Source organism: Rhinolophus sinicus, chromosome X, assembly GCF_036562045.2.
Source record: "Rhinolophus sinicus isolate RSC01 chromosome X, ASM3656204v1, whole genome shotgun sequence".
Classification (NCBI taxonomy): domain Eukaryota; kingdom Metazoa; phylum Chordata; class Mammalia; order Chiroptera; family Rhinolophidae; genus Rhinolophus; species Rhinolophus sinicus.
In genome coordinates, this window is record NC_133768.1 from 74175468 (window position 1) to 74195194 (window position 19727).

A 19727-nucleotide genomic window follows, 5' to 3' on the forward strand; every position below is an offset into this window, starting at 1 on the left:
TTTACTTTAGCTTTTATTTCCATTGCCTTTGGAGTCAAATTCATGAAATGCTCTTTGAACCCAAGGTCCGTAAGTTTAGTACCTATGTTTTCTTCTATGCAGTTTATTGTGTCAGGTCTTATGCTTAAGTCTTTGATCCATTTTGAATTAATTTTGGTATATGGTGACAAATAGCAGTCCAGTTTCATTCTTTTGCCCGTGGCTATCCAATTCTCCTAGCACCATATATTGAAGAGGCTGTCTTTCCTCTATTGTATGTTTTTAGCTCCTTTGTCAAAAATTATCTTTCCATTGTGTATATATACCACAACTTCACCCCAATAAATTTAATTTAAAAAAAAGGAGAAAGAAATTATCTGTCCATATTTATGTGGTTTTATTTCTGGGTTCTCAATTCTATTCCATTGGTCAATGTGTCTGTTTTTCTGCCAGTACCATGCTGTTTTGATTATTGTAGCCCTGTAGTACAAGCCAAAGTCAGGAAGTGTGATACCTCCATTATTGTTCTTTTTTCTTAAGATTGCTTTGGCTATTCGGGGTCTTTTGTGGTTCCAAACAAATCTGATGATTTTTTGTTCTATTTCTTTTAAAAATGCCATTGGGATTTTGATGGGGATTGCATTAAATCTGTATATCTCTTTGGGTAATATGGCCATTTTAACTATGATGATTCTTCCAATCCCTGAGAACTGAATGTATTTCCATTTCTTTGTGTCTTCTTCAATTTCTTTCAAAAATGTCTTATAGTTTTCAGCATATAGGTCCTTCACATCCTCGGTTAAGTTTATTCCTAGGTATTTTATTATTTTTGATGCAATTGCAAAAGGAATTGTTTTTTTAATTTCTTTTTCTGAGATTTCATTGTTAGTATATAGGAATGCAATGTACATTGATTTTATAGCCAGAAACGTTACTGTATTCGTTGATTGTTTCTAATAGTTTTTTGGTTGAGTCTTTAGGGTTTTCTGTATATAGCATCATGTCATGTGCAAAGAGTGGTAATTTAACTACTTCATTCCCAATTTGGATGCCTTTTATTTCTTTCTCTTGTCTGATTGCTCTGGCAAGGACTTCCAACACTATGTTGAAAAGCAGAGGGGATAGGGGACAGCCCTGTCGTGTTCCTGAATGTAGAGAAAAGGGCTTCAGTTTTTCACCATTAATTATGAGATTAGCTGAGCATTTGTCATATATGGCCTTTATATGTTAAGGTATTTTCCTTCTATACCTATTTTATTAAGTGTTTTAATCATAAATGGATGTTGTATCTTGTCAAATGCTTTTTCTGCATCAATTGATATAATCATATGATTTTTGTCCTTTATTTTGTTTATGTGATGTATCACATTGATGGATTTACGGATGTTGAACCATCCTTGTGCCCCAGGGATGAACCCTACTTGGTCGTGATGAATAATCTTTTAATGCATTGTTGCACTCGATTTGCTAGAATTTTGTTTAGGATTTTTGCATCTGTATTCATCAGAGATATTGGTCTGCAGTTTTCTTTTTTTGTGTTGTCCTTACTAAGTTTTGGTGTCAGGGTAATGTTGGCCTCATAAAATGAGTTAGGGAGTACTGTCTCTTCTTCAATTTTTTGGAAGAGTTTGAACAGGATTGGTATTAGATCCTCTTTGAAGGTTTGGTAGAATTCACTAGTGAAGCCATCTGGTCCAGGAATATTGCTTTGGGAAGGGTTTGGATGACTGATACAATTTTGTTACTGGTGATTGGTCCGTTTAGATTTTCCAGTTCTTCATGGTACAGACTTGGAAGGCTATATGTTTCTAAGAACTTGTCCATTTCTTCTAGGTTATTGAATTTGGTGGCATATAGTCCTTCATAGTATTCTTGGATTGTCATTTGATCCTTTCTATTTCTGTGGTGTCCGTGATAACTTCCCCTTTTTCATTTCTGATTTTGTTAATCAGTGTCTTCTCTCTTTTTATCTTAGTAAGTCTAGCCAAGGGTTTGTCAATTTTGTTAATCTTTTCAAAGAACCAGCTCTTTGTCACATTAATTTTTTCTATTGTCTTTTTGTTCTCTATTTCATTGAGTTCTGTTCTGATTTTTGTTATTTCCTTTCTTCTGCTGACCTTGGGTTTCACTTTTTCTTCTTTTATTACAGTATATATTTCAGTTCTCGATTTTTTTTTGAGTGGTTACACTTAAGTTTATGTAAAAGAAAGTTTGATATTTAGAGTATTACATTTTCTTCAGCACGCTTACTTTCTCCATTCCCCTATTACGGTTCAGACCTTTACTCTCCCCCTTTTTATGTTTTGCTTGCCACAAATTGTCCCTGTTGATGGTGGTGGAATAGCCTCCTTTAGTATTTCTTGTAGTGCAGGTCGTGTATTAGAAAATTCCCTCAGCTTCTGTATGTCTGGAAAGGTCTTTATTCCTCTTTCATATCTAAAGGATATCTTTGCTGGATATATGATTCTTGGCTCATAATTTCTCTCTTTCAATAGTTTGAATATTTGGTTCCACTCCCTCCTGGCTTGTAGAGTTTCTGCTGAAAAATCTGATGATAATCTAATGGGCTTTCCTTTGTAAGTTACCGTCTTCTTTTCCCTGGCTGCCTTGAGGATTCTTTCTTTGTCGTTGATTTTAGACAGTTTCAATACAGTGTGCCTTGGAAAAGGCCTGTTGGGATTGAGGTAATTAGGTGTTCTATTTGCTTCTTGGATACGAGGATCCAGTTCTGTCCACAAGTTTGGGAAGTTCTCATCAACAATTTGTTTGAATATATTCTCTGTTCCCTTCTCTCTTTCTTCTCCTTCTGGTATGCCCATTATTCTTATATTGCTTTTTCTGATGGAGTCAGAAAATTCTTGTAGACTTCTTTCATCTCTTTTAAGTCTCGAGTCTCTTTCTTCTTCCATCTGTGTAATTTCCAGGTTTCTATCTTCGATGTCACTGATTCTTTGCTCCATCTGGTCAACTCTACAACCTAAGCTGGTTATTTCATTCTTAATTTCTTCTATTGAGTTCCTAATCTCCAGAAATTCTATTTGGTTCTTCTTTAAAATATCAATCTCTTTCGTAAAATGTTCATGTTATTCTTTGATGATGTTTCTGAGTTCATTAAACTGCCTTTCTGTGTTTTCTTGCATCTCATTGAGTTTTTTCAGAACTGCAATCTTGAATTCTCTGTCATTTAAGTCACATATTTCCATATCTTTAAGTTCCCTTTCTGGAGACTTTTCACTTTCTTTCTGAGCTGTCTTGTTGCCTTGGTTAGTCATGGCAATTACTGATTTATTATTTCTCTTCCTAGACATCTACAGGAGTGGCTTCTACAACAGGTTGATAGGAAGAGGTCTTTCTTTTGTTTTCCAGTAGTTGTCGGTAGAATGTTTTATTTTCTCTCCGACTGCAGCCTTTTTTTTCTCTCATACAAGGTAGTGCTATGTTTTCTCTGCGCTATTCCAGCTTCTCACACAATGGGGGGATTCCCTGGGAGACAGGGTTCTCCTCTGTTAGTAGTTTGCCTGGGTCACAGGGCGCAGTGTCCGTGTGGGTATGCGGACAGCTTTTGAAGTTCCAAAGCTCTTCCTGCACCAGATTCAAAGCCCGTTTGTTTCAGCAGTTCTCTTTACTCCTGCAGGGATCTGCCCAGATAGGTGGGGCCAGGGGCGGGGTGAGATGTGAGAGGTGGCCCAGAGCAATGGCGGCGACCACCACCACAGCTGGTCCTGCTTCCACAGCTCCCTCCCCTTTGCCTGAACTAGTTGGGGTGCGAATCTGTGTCTGCGGTCCACAGTTCTAGGAATAGCAAATATTCTGTTCTTTTTATCTGACACTCCTACTGTTCCACTTGTAGCACCGGGCAGGTGGGGGCAGGGTGAGCTCTGGGAGGGTAGGGAGGGGGCGGCTAGTCTCAGTGCCTAAGGCTTCCGTTCTCTGCTCGGCAGTGAGGGCTTAAACCACCATTTTCAGCTTTCTTCCCTCAGTCTTTCCTCTGAGGTCTCTGCCATGAGCGTTGGGTTCAGCCATGTTATATGCTGCCCCCTCAGCCCTATGGGCTATAAACGGAACCCTAGCAGTCCGAATTCTTCCCTGTCCCGCAGCTGCGTTAGTTCCAGGATGCAGCGAGCTCGGAGCACTGAGCTAGGTCTGTGTCCTGTGCCCGCCCAGCTCCGTCTCCACACTTCTCCCTTCCCTCCTCCCCCACTGGCGCGATTCGCCCACCTTTAGGTGAATTCAGTAGTGGGCCTCTTTGTCTTGCCTGTCTGCTGTGCAGGGAGTCCTTTGTGGAGTTATTGTTGTTCGATTAGTTGTAAATTCCAGGGGAGCTTTACAGAAGCTCACCTTATGCCACCATTTGCCAAAGGACGAGATCCGGATCTCGTCCTTTGTGTGTGTGTGTGTGTGTGTGTGTGTGTGTGTGTGTTTGTGCGGTTGTTTCTCTTATTATTGAACTTTAAGAATTCTTTGTATGTATTGGATAAGTCCTTTGTCAGATATGCCTTTCAAGGAATTGGTTCATTTCACCTAAGTTATTTAATTTGTGGGCGTACAGTTGTTCTTTGTGTTTCTTTATTATCTTTTTTGATGTCCATGGAATCTGTAGTAATGGCTCTCTTTGATTTCTGATAGTAGTAATTTGTGTCTTCTGTATTTTTTTCCTAAGTTAGCCTGACTAGATTATTATTAATTTCATTGATCTTTTCAAATAACCAGTTTTGATTTCATTAGTTTTCTCTATTGATTTCTTGTTTTCAAGCTCATTGATTCTTGCCTAATTTTTATTATTTCCTTTTTTCTGCTTACTTTGTATTTAATGTCCTGGTTTTTTTTTTTTCTAGTTCCCTAAGGTGTAAGCTTAGCTCAGGGGTGTCCAAACTGTTTTCAACGTTTTTCACCAAGGGCTATATGCCATAAAATACACAATCAGCCGGGTCACTCACTCAAGGTAAAATATGTGTTGCCTCACCTGGTTTATTTAAGTAAACTAAATATATTTTTGGAATTTGCTGCGGGCCAATTAAAAATGAATTGCAGGCTGCAGTTGGCCTGCAGGCCACAGTTTGGACACCCCTGGCTTAGATGATTGATTTTTATTTTATTTTATTTATTTTTAAAAATTTTATTGGGGAAAGGGAACAGGATTTTATTGGGGAACAGTGTGTACTTCCGTGACTTTCCAAGTCAAGTTGTTGTCCTTTCAGTCTTAGTTGTGGAGGGCGCAGTTCAGCTCCAGGTCCAGTTGCTGCTGTTAGTTGGAGGGGGCGCAGCCCACCTTACCTTGGGGGAGCCAAGGAGTTGAACCGACAACCTTGTGGTTAAGAGCCCACGCTCCAACCAACTGAGCCATCTGGTCACCTGTGAGCTGAGCGGCAGCTCATTGACTTCATTCTATTTGCAGAGGGTACAGCTCCGCTGGCCCATGTGGGAATTGAACCGGCAGCCCCATTGCCCAGAGCCCGCGCTCTAATCAACTGAGCCACCTGTCCACCCCTAGATGATTGATTTTAGATCTTTTTATTTTCTAATATATGCATTCAACGATGCAATTTTCCCTTTTAGCACTGCTTTTGCTGCATACTACAAATTTTGTTAAGATGTGTTTTCATTTTCATTTAATTCAAATTTTTTTCAAATTTCTCCTGAGATTTCTTCTTGACCCATGTGTTATTTAGAAGTGTGCTATCTAATTTCCATGTAGTTTTGGACTTTCCAATAGTCTTTTTGTTATTGATTTCTACTTTAACTCCATTGTGGTCTGACAGCAGACATTGTATAACTTCTATTCTTTTAAATTTGTTGAGGATTGTTTTATGGCTCAGAGCCTGGTCTATCTTGGTGAGCATTCATAGTGTTTTAAAGTATACAACACTCCACTTTTTAACAGCAGAATGCACTTCCCCCCCGCCCCGAGCACCCACAGAACATTTACTAAGACAGACTATGTGCTTGTCCATAAATGTAATGTCAACAAATTTAAAAGAATTCAAATGACACAATCTATTTTCTGAGCACAATGGAATCAAACTAGAAATCAAGAACAGAAAAACAAGAAGAAAGTCTCTAAGCACTTGAAAATTATACAGCATAATTCTAAATAATCTATGGATCAAAGATAAAGTCTCAAAGGAAATTTTAAAAATATGCTTAGAACTGAAGGAAAATGAAAATGTAGTATGTAGAGATATGTAACATGCAGCTAAAGCAGTGCTGAGAGAGAAATTTATAACACTAAATGCTTACATTTGAAATGAAGAAAGGTCTCAAGTCAATAATGAAATTCCTACATCAAGGATCCAGAAAAAGAAAAACAATATAATCCAAAGCAAGCACAAAGAAGGAAGTAATAAAGAGCTAAATTCAATGGAATTGAAATAGCGAGATTATAGAGAAAATTAAATGAAGTAAAAATCTGGTTCTTTGGGGAAAATCAACAAATGAAATTGACAAACTTCTTGCAAGACTGGTAAAAATGAAAAGAGATTATATACAAATCATCAGTATCAGAAGTAAAGTATGAGATATCAATATAGATCCTGCTGTCATTCAAAATACAATAATGGACTTGCAGGTGGGCAAATTGGGCGAGCAGGGGAAGAGGGAAGGGAGCAGAGTGGAGAAGCGGCCGGCATCCGCAGCTGCAGAGATGCAGAGGATCCCAGGACGGAACAGAGAACACAAAAGCCAGGAGGTGGGCTCTTTCCCTGAGTCCCACAGCTGATCTCTTCTGCCGAGGGGGCAGCATATCCAGCATTTGAGGCAATAACCTCAGCTGATCCCTCCAGTTGGGCCCTAGGCCGGACAAAGGACAAAAACTCCATACATGGACCCCCCCCCTTCCAATCCTATCCGTGCCCTTCCAGAGACTTAAACTGGCCCCTGAACTGAGGAGTAGTGTCAGATTACAGAGGAGCCTTAGTGCTCAGGCTCTGGGAAGACCGGAGTGCAGCTCTGACCCAGGGAAGAGGCTGGGAAGAGTGTGATTTTTGCTGGGCTAGGAGAGAAGAGACCCCTCCACCCCCAGCCACCACCTTTTCTAGCCTGCGGGAAGAATGTGACACAGCTGGGCTGGGAGAGAGAAGACCCCTCCATCCCCAGCCCCACCCTTTCAGGCCTGCCTAGGGCAGGGCAATTACAACTGCGGAGGCACTCCCAGGGATCAGCAGTAAGTGGCAGACACAGCTCTGGGCTTTCAGCAGCTCAGAAATCTCCCACCCGCCACACACACACACACACACACACACACACACACACACACACACACGGAAGAAGTGCCCTAAGACTAAGGAGAACTGGACACAGGGCTGATGGTGCTACTCTCAGTGCGCATATGTGTAGGCAAGGGCAGAAACTGCAATGACTTTGTAAAAACTACTATCTAGACCCCTCAGCTTCACACATCTAAATCTGCAGTCCCAACGTCACTCTGGGCACCAGGTGACCGGCTCTACCTGCACAACACGCAGGGGAATCTTTGGTATAGCAGAGGACAACCAGGAGATTACTTGGTGGGCTTAAACCAAGACTGGTGCTGCTTTTTATTTTGTTCTGTTTTGTTTTGTCTTTATATCTTTGATATCTTTGCCTGTGCTGAGTGGGGGTTGTCGGTTGTTTTTACATGTGAATGTATTTGATTTTTTCTTTGTTGTTGTTGTTGTTGTGCTTGGTGATTTGTTCTGAAATTGCCCTACCATGGCCCAGCTTAAGAGGCACAAGATTCAACATATCCAGAGGCCAACTCCAGACCAAACCAGAGTACTACCGTGTTTAACCTGCAAGTGACACGCCCAGAGGGAATTCTCTACAGGCAGAAGAGCCCATAGAGGCCAAACCACATTTAAGCAGTCAACCCTCACGCAGCAGAACACACCCTGCGGTGGGCAGAGCCAGGTCTCACAACTAGTCAACCTAGGAGTTAACCCCACCTACTCACAAGCGAAAAGCAATTAAAGATCTTCTTTAACAGGACAATATACACAACACAAGAGTCACCTTTGGAGCACACGCAGAGGAGAAGAACGAAGTAGTGCAAGTCAAATATAAAGGGCACATACTACATAAGATAACTCAGCAAGAACTAAGAACTCTAGGGGATCTACCTAATACATCAAAGCAAACACAGAGTCAGCCAGAATGGGGAAACAAAGAAACATGTCCCAAATAAAAGAACAGAAGAAATCTCCAGAAGTGGAACCAAATGAAACACAGGTAACCAACCTATCAGAGACAGAGTTCAGAACACTGATGATAAGAATGTTTAAGGAGCTTAGAGACAACATAAAGAAGGATGTAGAAATCATAACGAACAACCAGTTAGAACTAAAGAACACAATTACCAAAATAAGGAACTCACTTGAAGGAATTAACAGCAGGTTAGATGAAGCAGAGGATCCAATCAGCGACTTAGAAGACACGTTAGCAGAGATCACCCAAACAGAACAACAGTAAGAAAAAAGAATAAAAAACAATGAAGATGGTTTAAGAGACCTCTGGGATAACATCAAGCGCAACAACATGCACATCATAGGAATGCCAGAAGGTGAAGAGAGGAAGCAAGGGATTGAGAACATATGTGAAGTAATAATGTCCAAAAACTTCCCTAACCTGATGTAGGAAACCAACATACAAGTCCAGGAGGTGCAGAGAGTTCCAACCAGGATAAACCCAAGCAGGTCCACATCAATACACATTATAGTTAAAATGGCAAATGTTAAAGACAAAGAGAGAATCCTAAAAGCAGCAAGAGAAAGACAGAGGGTTACATACAAGGGAACTCCCATAAGACTATCAAATGACTTTTCTACAGCAACATTGACGGCCAGGAGGGAGTGGCAGCAGATACCCAAAATGATGGAAAAAAAAGGCCTACAACCTAGATTGCTTTATCCAGCAAGGCTATCATTTAAAGTTGATGGAGAGATAAAGAACTTCCTGGAAAAGAATAACCTAAAGGAATTTATTACCACCAAGCCAGCATTGCAAGAAATACTGAAAGGACTTCTGTAAATAGAAGAAACATGAAAACAATCTAACTACAAATTTAAAAATGGCAATAACTATGTACCTATCAATAATCACTTTAAATGTAAACGGATTAAATGCTCCATTCAAGAGACATAGGGTGGCTGAGTGGATAAGAAAGCAAGACCCTTGTATATGCTGTATACAAGAGACTCACCTCAGATCAAAAGACACACACAGGCTGAAAGTGAAGGGATGGAGTAAGATATTTCATGCAAATGGAAATGAGAAAATGAGAAAAAAGCTGGAGTTGCAATACTTATATCTGACAAAATAGATTTTAAAATGAAGACAATATTAAAAGACATAGATGGGCACTATATAATAATAAAGGCATTGATCCGACAAGAGGATATAACCCTAGTAAACATCTATGCACCCAACATAGGAGCACCTAAATATATAAAACAGATATTGACTGACATAAAGACAGAGATCAACAGTAACACTATCATAGTAGGGGACTTCAACACACCTCTGACAACAAGGGACAGGTCTTCCAGACAGAAAATCAATATGGAAACAACAGCCTTAAATGACACATTGGACCACTTGGATTTAATCGATATTTTCAGAGCATTTCACCCCAAAGCTGCAGAATACACGTTCTTCTCAAGCGCACATGGAACATTTTCCAAGATAGACCATATGTTAGGCCACAAAACAAGTCTTGATAAATTTAAGAAAATTGAAATCATACCAATTGTCTTCTCTGACCACAGTGCTATGAAATTAGAAATGAACTACAGGAAAAAAACTGGAAGACACACAAATTCATGGAGGCTGAATAACATGTTACTAAATAATGAATGGGTCAACCAGGAGATCAAGGAAGAAATCAAAAGATATCACGAGACAAATGAAAACGAAAACACGACGACCCAAAATCTATGGGATGCAGTGAACACAGTCCTAAGAGGGAAATTCATAGCATTGCAGGCCTACCTAAAGAAACAAGAAACATCACTAATCAACAGTTTATCTTCACACTTAAGGGATCTGGAAAAGGAACAGCAAAATAAGCCCAAAGGGAGTACAAGGAAGGAGATAATAAAGATCAGAGCGAAATAAATGAAATAGAAACCAGAAAAACAATACAAAAGATCAATGAATCCAAGAGTTGGTTCTTAGAGAAGATAAACAAAATTGACAAACCTTTAGCCAGACTCATTAAAAAAAAAAAGAGAGAGAGGACCCAAATTAATAAAATCAGAAATGAAAGAGGAGAAGTGACAACAGACACCACAGAAATACAAAAATTATTAAGAAATTACTATGAGCAACTATATGCCAACAAATTTGACAATCTGGAAGAAATGGACAATTTTCTAGAGGCATACAACCTCTCAAGGCTAACTCAAGAAGAAACAGAAAACCTGAATAGACTGATTACCACCAGGGAAATTGAATCAGTAATCAACAATCTCCCAACAAACAAAAGCCCTGGACCAGATGGCTTTACAGGTGAATTTTACAAAACGTTCAAAAAAGAATTATCACCTATTCTCCTCAAGCTCTTCCAAAAAATCCAGAAGGAGGGAAGACTCCCAAACACTTTTTACAAAGCCACTATCACCCTGATCCCAAAATCAGACAAAGACACCACAAAAAAAGAAAACTACAGGCCGATATCTCTAATGAACATAGATGCAAAAATCCTCAACAAAATATTAGCGAACAGAATTCAGCAATACATTAAAAAGATCATACACCATGATCAAGTGGGATTCATCCCTGGTATGCAAGGGTGGTTCAACATCCGCAAATCAATTAATGTGATACACCACATTAACAAAATGAAAAATAAAAATCACATGATCATATCAATAGATGCAGAAAAAGCATTTGATAAAATCCAGCAGCCATTTATGATAAAAACCCTTAAGAAAGTGGGAATAGAGGGATCATATCTCAACATAATAAAGGCCATATATGATAAACCCACAGCTAACATCATACTCAATGGGGAAAAGCTAAAACCATTCCCCTTAAGATCAGGAATAAGACAAGGTCGCCCACTATCTCCACTTCTATTCAACATAGTGCTGGAAGTTCTAGCCACAGCAATCCAACAAGAAAAATAAATAAATGGCATCCAAATCGGTAAGGAGGAAGTAAAATTGTCATTATATGCAGATGACATGATACTATAATAGAGAACCCTAAAGACTCCACCAAGAAACTATTAGAGCTGATAGATGAATTTAATAAAGTCGCAGGATACAATATTAATATTCAGAAATGAGTTGTATTTGTATATACCAATAATGAAACATCAGAAGGAGAAATTAAAAAAACAATCCCATTTACAATTGCTTCAAGGACTATAAAATACCTGAGAATAAATTTAACCAAAGAAGTAAAAGATCTGTACTCAGAAAATTATAAGACACTGAAGAAAGAAATGAAAGAAGATACAAATAGATGGAAACACATACCATGTTCATGGATAGGAAGAATTAATATAGTTAAAATGTCCATACTGCCTAAGGCAATATACATATTCAATGCAATTCCTATCAAACTACCAACGACATTTTTCACAGAAATAGAACATATAATCCTAAAATTTATATGGGACCATAAAAGACCCCGGATAGCCTCAGCAATCTTGAGAAATAAGAACAAAGTGGGAGGTATAACAATACCTGACATCAAATTATACTACAAGGCTACAGTAATCAAAACAGCATGGTACTGGCATAAAAACAGACACATAGATCAATGGAACAGAATAGAGTCCAGAAATAAATCCATGCCTATATGGCCATTTAATCTATGACAATGGAAGCAAGAATGTACGGTGGGGTAAAGACAGTCTATTCAATAAATGGTGCTGGGAAACCTGGACAGACACATGCAAAAAAATGAAGCTGGACCACCTCCTTACACCATATACAAAAATAAATTCAAAATGGCTTAAAGACTTAAATGTAAGATCTGAAACCATAAAATTCCTAGAAGAAAATATAGGAAGAAACTTCACAGACATTACCCGGAGTAAGATTTTTACTGATATATCCCTCATGAGGGAAGTAAGAGAAAAATAAACATGTGGGATTACATCAAACTAAAAAGTTTTTTCACAGCAAAGGAAACCATCAATAAAACAAAAAGGATCCTACTGAATGGGAAAAGATATTTGCCAATGATATATCTGATAAGGGGTTAATATCACAAATTTATAAAAAACGCACTCAACTCAACTCCAAAAAAAACAAACAACCCTATTAAAAAATGGGCAGAGGACATGAAGAGACATTTTTCTAAAAAGGACATACAGATGGCAAACAGACATATGAAGAAATGCTCAACCTCACCAACCATCAGAGAAATGCAAATAAAAACCACAATGAGATGCCACCTCACCCCAGTCAAAATGGCTATCATCAGTAAATCAACAAACAACAAGTGCTGGGCGGATGTGGAGAAAAGGGAACGCTTGTGCACTGTTGGTGGGATTGCAGATTGGTGCAGCCACTATGGAAAACAGTATGGAGGTATCTCAAAAATCTGAAAATGGAACTACCTTATGATCCAGCAATTCCACTCCTAGGTATCTATCCGGAGAAATCCAAAACTCTAATTCAAAAATCTTTATGCACTCCTATGTTTATTGCAGCACTATACACAATAGCCAAGACATGGAAACAACCGAAATGCCCATCGGTAGATGACTGGATTAAGAAACTGTGGTACATTTATACAATGGAGTATTATGCAGCCATAAAGAAGAAAGAAATCTTACCATTTGCAACAACATGGATGGACCTAGAGAACATTATGTTAAGTGAAATAAGTCAGACAGAGAAAGACAAATACCATATGATCTCACTTATATGTGGAATCTAAAGAAAAGAATAAGTGAATGAAGTAATCAGAAACAGTTTTGGAGACATAGAAGAAAAACTGAGGGTTGCTAGATGGGCGGGGGTGTGGGGATAAGGGGGAAGGTGAGGGGATTAGAAAACAGTTGGTAACCACAAGATGGCCACAGGTTTTTGAAAATTAATTTGGGGAACGTAATCAGTAATGTTGTAAAGATTTTGTAGGGTATCCGATGGACATGTGTCCCCTTTAGGAGACCACCTCAGGGATGATGTAGATGCCTGATCACTGCCCTGTACACCTGAAGCTGAACAATAACGAATGCCAACTATAATTTTATATGCATGTATATACTTACAAGAAGCAGAGTACAGCATTAGGATTAGAGACAGTGGAAATGTAATGGCTCTGTGCGACGATGTCAGAGGGATAGTGGATGGTGGGGGGTTCACACAGTGTGAGGGATATAAAAGATAAATATTTAAGTATTACTTTGTTTTGTGCACCTGAAACTAATAAATAAAATGAATAATAGTATGAGAAAAAAATATAATAATGGAATAGTAGATTCACATGCAGCTTTAAGAAATGACAGAAATCCCATGTACACTTTACTTTACACTGCCGAGGGTTTCCAGGCGGGAATTCCTGCTCGTTCTCAGGAATCTTTTTCACTTTCCCATGCCTGAATCCCAAGAAAAGTTGGTTGGGAAATCGCAAAAATCAGCTCCTTGAGCCCAGTAATACCCACAATGGAAAATAAAAGTACTACTCAGAATGTATCTCTTAGACATTTTTCCTATTTATAGCTAGGGTTTCCAGGTGGGAATTCCTGTGCGTTCTCGGGAAATTTTTTCGCGTTTCCATTCCCGAATCCCGAGAAAAGTTGGTCGGGGAAATTGGGAAAATCAGCTCCTTAAACCCAGGTGGTTGTTAGTATCGGCCTTCACTTTGTGGAAACGATTCATCATGGAGAACAGAACAAAGTTTATATCTCGGGATTAGGGAACAGGAAAGTGAAAGAAATTCCTGAGAACGGGCGGGAATTCCCGCCTGCAATCCCTAACACTGCCTTACCCCGCATGGTAACATTCTGTGAAACTATAGTGTAATATCACAACAAGGACACTGACATTGATACAACCCACCAATCTTATTCAGATTTCTCCAGTTTTACTTGTACTCGTGTGTATGTGTATGTATTTAATTCTCTACCATTTTCAATAAAAAATTACTGAGGACCCCAAAGAATTTTTGCCATGTGGATTATGTCTACCTACATTTACTACATTAGTAAGTAAAACTTAAAAAAAGAGAAAGAAATAAAAAACAAAAACACACAAGCACTCATTCCGTTAATCACCAGAGCGACGACATCATTACCTGTCATATAGCTTCTAGAATACTTTGTTGTATACTCATAAGAGGATGAGAGTAAAAAAGAAAAATAGGATTTTATTATTATTATTAATATAACTTTGATCTTGTAGTCTAATGTAATGATTGTAGGGGTAGGGTGACAAACTCATCCTGGTTTTCCTGGGACTTTTCTGGTTTAAGCACTGAAAGTCCTAGCAAAACCAGTATGGTTTGCCTGAGACTTACCCAGTTTTTAAACTGAAAGTCCCATATCCAAGGGACCCCCTCAGTTGTGGGCAATCTGGATTGGTTGCTCTCCATATTCATGGACTTTTGTGGGTCCCGGACAACACTCTAAGAACCTCTGTGTAAGGCCATCTTTACACAGAAGAAATTCCCAGTTCAGTGCTATTACCTCACCATAACACAGGATTTTAGTAAATTCACATTGTAATTTGTTAAAAACTTCCCTACCCCATGCCAGTTGCTTTGCTCCGCTTTCCTATGTGGTTCATTCAACCTTCTCCTCTTCACCTTGGATTCCTCAAACAAGATGTCATTGAAAGTACTTTGTAATGAAAAAGTATCATCACAATGTGAGTGTGTACCATTGTCTTTTTGATGATTATCTTTTCAGGTCAAGTTAGTGTGGTGCAAGTGACCATTTCAAAGAGTGTCGTGAATGTCACTGTTGGATCCAATGTCACTCTCGTCTGCACCTACACCAGCACTGTGGCCTCCCGGGACAAGCTTTCCATCCAGTGGTCATTCTCCCATGAGAAAGAGTCACAGGCAATTACCGTAAGAACTTTCTTCCTAAACTATTCCCCTTTAGTAGTTGTGATATAAACTGTTGGAGTCAGTGTGTGAAGGAATGTAAGGCAGTGACAACAGTGGCAGAACCTCAGATACAAAGAATTTGAAGATAGCTGTTTAGGGAAGACTGTCATCTAAGTGACTTGACCTTTGTCCTCTCTTCATATTTAGTTACAGCCTGTTATCTCAATTCTGTGTCAGTCAACATCAGTATTTTAGACTAGGCATAAATGGTCCTTCTCATAAGTAAGTTAGCAGTAGTTCTTTTTTTTTTTTTTTTTTTTTGCAAGATAAGTCTTTTTTAATTATTTATTTTTTCAGTTATAGTTGATATTCAATATTATTTCATATTAGTTTCAGATGTATAGCATAGTGGTTAGACAATTATATAATTTATGCAGTGATGAGTCTCCAGTTAGTCTAGTGCACCCCTGGCTCTATACATCATTGTTGTAACATTATTGACTATATTCTCTATGCTGTACTTTGCATCCTTGTGACTATTTTGTAACTGCCAATTTGTATTTCTGAAAGGGCTTCCCCCACCAAATAATTATATATATATATATATATATATATATATATATATATATATATATGTATATATATATATATATATATATATATATATATATATATAAAAATATACATATTTCCCTGGCTATTATTTCTAGAAGACCCCAGTTCAAATGCATGTCCTAATTGATCTTCAGATCTCTGTCAAACTTAATATCTGGGATCTGCTTGTCATGTGAGATAGCTCATTGTGCCAGACTGAGTCCTGGTGGCATGAGAGTCCCAAGATTAGTGGATAAAGGACAAGGTAGTGATGAGTCAAAGGCAGCAGGAAGCCAGAGGCTAGGGGATAGGAAGGGTGGGCTAGGGTCTGGGGGAAGAGGTTGCCAGAGGAGGGTGGGTAAAAGTCAAATGAGGAGAATGATTCTACCTGCAAGCGGCCTATTCCCAAGTTTTCTCCATCTGGCCTTAAGGGTAGTTGAATCTTTAAATTAGCCCAAGGATTAAAATTGTACATTCAAAAGTGTGTGTGAGTGAGTGTATGAGTGTGCAAGCACATATGCCAACATATATTCCTTGAGCAAGAAAGTCTATAGCTTTCATTAGATTTTCAAAAGGATGTATGATCCAAAACAAGGAATTCAGAGTAGAGAAAAATCAATGTAATTTGGAATAGTTGGATGTAGTTGAGTTGGGCCTTGGAGGAAAGGAAGCGTTTTGATTATAAAGTTAGAAGGAGAGGAAGTTGAGTGGGCTGGAGGAGGCCCAAAGGCAGAGATGGAGAAGAAGGACATTAGCTTGGAGAAGCCACACCTTGGCCAGTGTCGCTTCAACCATCACTGGTCTTTTGGAGGTGCTGAGTCCTTTCTTCACCAGAGGTCCTGAACACTTGTTTAGTAGGCAACACTGTTCAAGAGGAGATTTCATCAAAGCCACCCTCTAGTGAAAGTTCAACAATTTTGCTCAGTACTGGTTACTTTAGACAAGTATCTAAATCACTCTCTGCCTCTCTTCAAAATATGGTAGACCAGTAATACTCTTCTATAAGTCTCATGGGGTATCAACTGATATAATGCATATTATAATACTTGAAAAATAATACAAAGCCATGTAAGTTTTCCCCCTTACAAACACTACTATCATCAGCAGCAGCAACAACAGCAGCGGTGACAATAGTAATAAGTCTATCAGTTTCTGTCACCCAAAATGTCCTGACCCAAGACCTACCATGATGCAGTCAACTAAGAAATCATCCCTTTCCTTTGCAGGCTGCTGCTCTCTTGGATTGTGGGTGACAATAATTACATGATGTTTCTTCCATTTTAAAATTTATATTCCTGACTAATCTTTTCAATATGTTCTTTATCTGTAGGCTGAAATTCCTTCTCATTTTGCTAATAAGGGCTGAATTTAGAGAGGCCTTGTCAATATAGTTTGACATTTTTTAATGCTTGGTGCTCAAATCAAGATATCCTCAACTGCCTGGAGGCCAGACTTGGCCAAACCAGTCTGAATTAAAAAACACAAATTCTTCTTTATGCCTCCTCTGAAACTGGAACTTACAAGGCCACCTCTTGGTTGAGCTGTGTGGCTGGTAAAGAGCATGCACGACCAAAGGATCTTTGGAACGGCAGCGAGTTTTTCACTAGACCTGGAGATATGGAAGAAGAAGGTGTAGGTGACTGACCTGTGTGTGGCTTGCGCTCAGGACATCTCTTAGAGGCACTTTAGGGGGAAAAATCTATTAACAAATAAGTATTTATTGAGTAGCTTATTTACTTGCTATTTGTCTCATTCTTCAAAATGTCTGATACAGGCAGGGCAAGTAATTTAAGGTATCTACTCTTTTGGGATGTCCAAATCAAAGGAGTTCTTCTGCACTGATTCACTGGATCAGTAAGAACATGCTCCTTGATCATAAAACGTCCTAGATGCTTCTCCAAGTGCATGAGACTGATGTTATGCCTGTGGCTTAGCTGCCTGGAAGACAGGGTAGAGTAGGGCAAGGTCCTGGCTTGGAGACAGAGAAAACCACCTCCAAACAGGCAGCCTTTCCTTTCTTCCTCTTTTCCCTTCTTGCTTTGGCTTGCCCCAGAGGATCCCCATTGTAACTATGTTGAGGTTCTTACTTCGAGAAAACTGGAGTCCCCCCTCCTTCCCCCATACCCTGCAGGCATGTCTCCTCGCTGCTTTTCCAGATAAGTAGTTTTGGAGCACCAGTGGAAAACTCCTAATGGATGTCTGTTCTACTCCTTGCCCTTTTACTTACTTGCTGGCTGGATGACCTCGGACAAGTCACTTGACCTTTCAGAGGTTCAGTTTTCCCACCTGTAAAATGGAGCTACTTACCTATCTCACAGGCTTACTTTGAGGATTAAATGAGATAATGCTTGTGAAGCACTAGGAAGCCTTCCACATTGTAACCATTCAATGAATGTGAGTTATTATTATCAGCAACACTACTCACAAAATGTGATTTTGCAAAATTCTTATGCCATCCATAGCCCAGGGTCATGGGCACCAGGGCATCCAGGCCAACAAAATACACTTAGTATAGCTGAACAGCTGGGACAGAGGTCTTGGAGGAATCTTGGCCCAGAATTGGCTTCCAGTTCTACTACCTGTCAGGTCCTTGTGGCTAAAGGGAGGGAATCAGGCCCCTTCTCTGTTGGCTCCTTATCCCTGAACAGAGAGCCTGCTCAACAAAGAGGTTGCAGATATCTTCAGTTGTGATGGTATTTTTCAAAATGAGATTTGGCTGCTATTTCAAATTTGCTTTCTTGTTGAGCACTTCCATGCATTCAGAATTCTGTAGAGCATGTCATATGTTAATCTAAGGATGGCTAGTGGGACATTTGGGGGATGATACAAGGAGACTGCTGTGCTGTTAGACAATTCTATGATTTATGGGAGTAAGACATTGCCAGACTGACCACTGAGTGATTCAGTTCAACTCCTGGGTGGATGTGGCAGGATACCACGTAGCATTTGGCTCTCAGATTCACCCATTTCTGCTCAAACACAGCGCAGCGCATGCCTCAATACTGAGAGTATGGAGGAAAAGGCAGTCAGTCAGTGTCTAAAAATGGCGCATGCAAGAGACGCTCGGGGAAGATGTAGCTGGACCTCACAGGTAAGAACACCTATTGGTGTACTACTGGACCCCTTCTGGTTTTGGAGTCTCTAGGGCAATGGCAACAGCTTTGAGGAGTGGGAAGGGAGGGCCTGAGTTTGGTAACAATCTAAATCAGCACAACCCCCTGACAAAAGTGGGACAGCCTTAAGTTTGCCTTCTCGTGCCCATGTCTGAAATCCTTTTCAGCTTCCTCCAAGAGGCTCAAGATCCTATTGCTGCTTTGAGCGGGGCAGTGGCCAACTCTTGCCATAGGATCATCTTTTTCTCCTCCCCCCAAATCACTGGGTCATAAAGAAGAAGTTGACTCCAAGGCCTAGTGTTTCTCAATACCCAGAGAAGGATGTTATCTCTTTCTGACTCTCCCCTCCAAGGAGTTCCTCGGTGAGTGGGGACTGCAGAAGTATCCCACAAGTCTTCTCACCAGGAGGACCAGGATAGTCATTAGCCTGGCCCTCCTCTTAGAAAAGCTTTCCTCTCAGAAGACATGGACAGCTTCAGATGATCAGTCTCTCAGCAGGGCCTCTTAGCTGAAGACTTTAGGCCCAAGGGCAGGCAGGTTGGCATGGAAGTTTTGGGTAGTCTGGTGCTCCTCTGATCACACCAATGATCTCCTCTTCCACCCTGCCAGTGATTGCAGAGACCTCAGCTGTCTATGAACAAAACAGGCATTGACCCTACTTAGCATGGGTCTTTCAGACAATACCTACACTTCTGGAGTATCCATAGTGGAAGACACCCTTTGCCATCCTCATCTCCCCAACACATGTATAATGTGGACAACTTCTTTCCAGAACCTAGTGTCTTCATAGTCTCTGGCTGCTCAGATTCTCCCAACCTGGTGTGTTCTCTACAGATAACATTATATTAAATTCTTTACAAATGTTGGCAGGGCAGAGGTGTTCTACCTTCTCAGGGACATTTGAAATGAGGGAGGTGTTGGTTTAATTGTTATAAATGGAGGCCAACACTAGCATTTAGCGGGCAGTGGCTAGAGATGCTAAATGTGTTGCAGTACATGGGACAGACCCACAAAAGAAGGAATTGTCTGCCCAAAGTGCCAATGTCTCACTCATTGAGA

At 39.8% G+C, this 19727-nt stretch overlaps 1 protein-coding gene across 1 annotated transcript in view; it reads left to right on the plus strand.

The window, feature by feature from the left end:
* Window positions 1-19727, plus strand: part of VSIG1 (V-set and immunoglobulin domain containing 1) — a 55564-nt gene that overhangs the window by 18302 nt on the left and 17535 nt on the right. The window contains exon 2 of the mRNA XM_074323585.1: window positions 14819-14982. Within this exon, the coding sequence (XP_074179686.1) occupies window positions 14819-14982 (164 nt within the window). The remainder of the gene's footprint in view (window positions 1-14818; window positions 14983-19727) is intronic.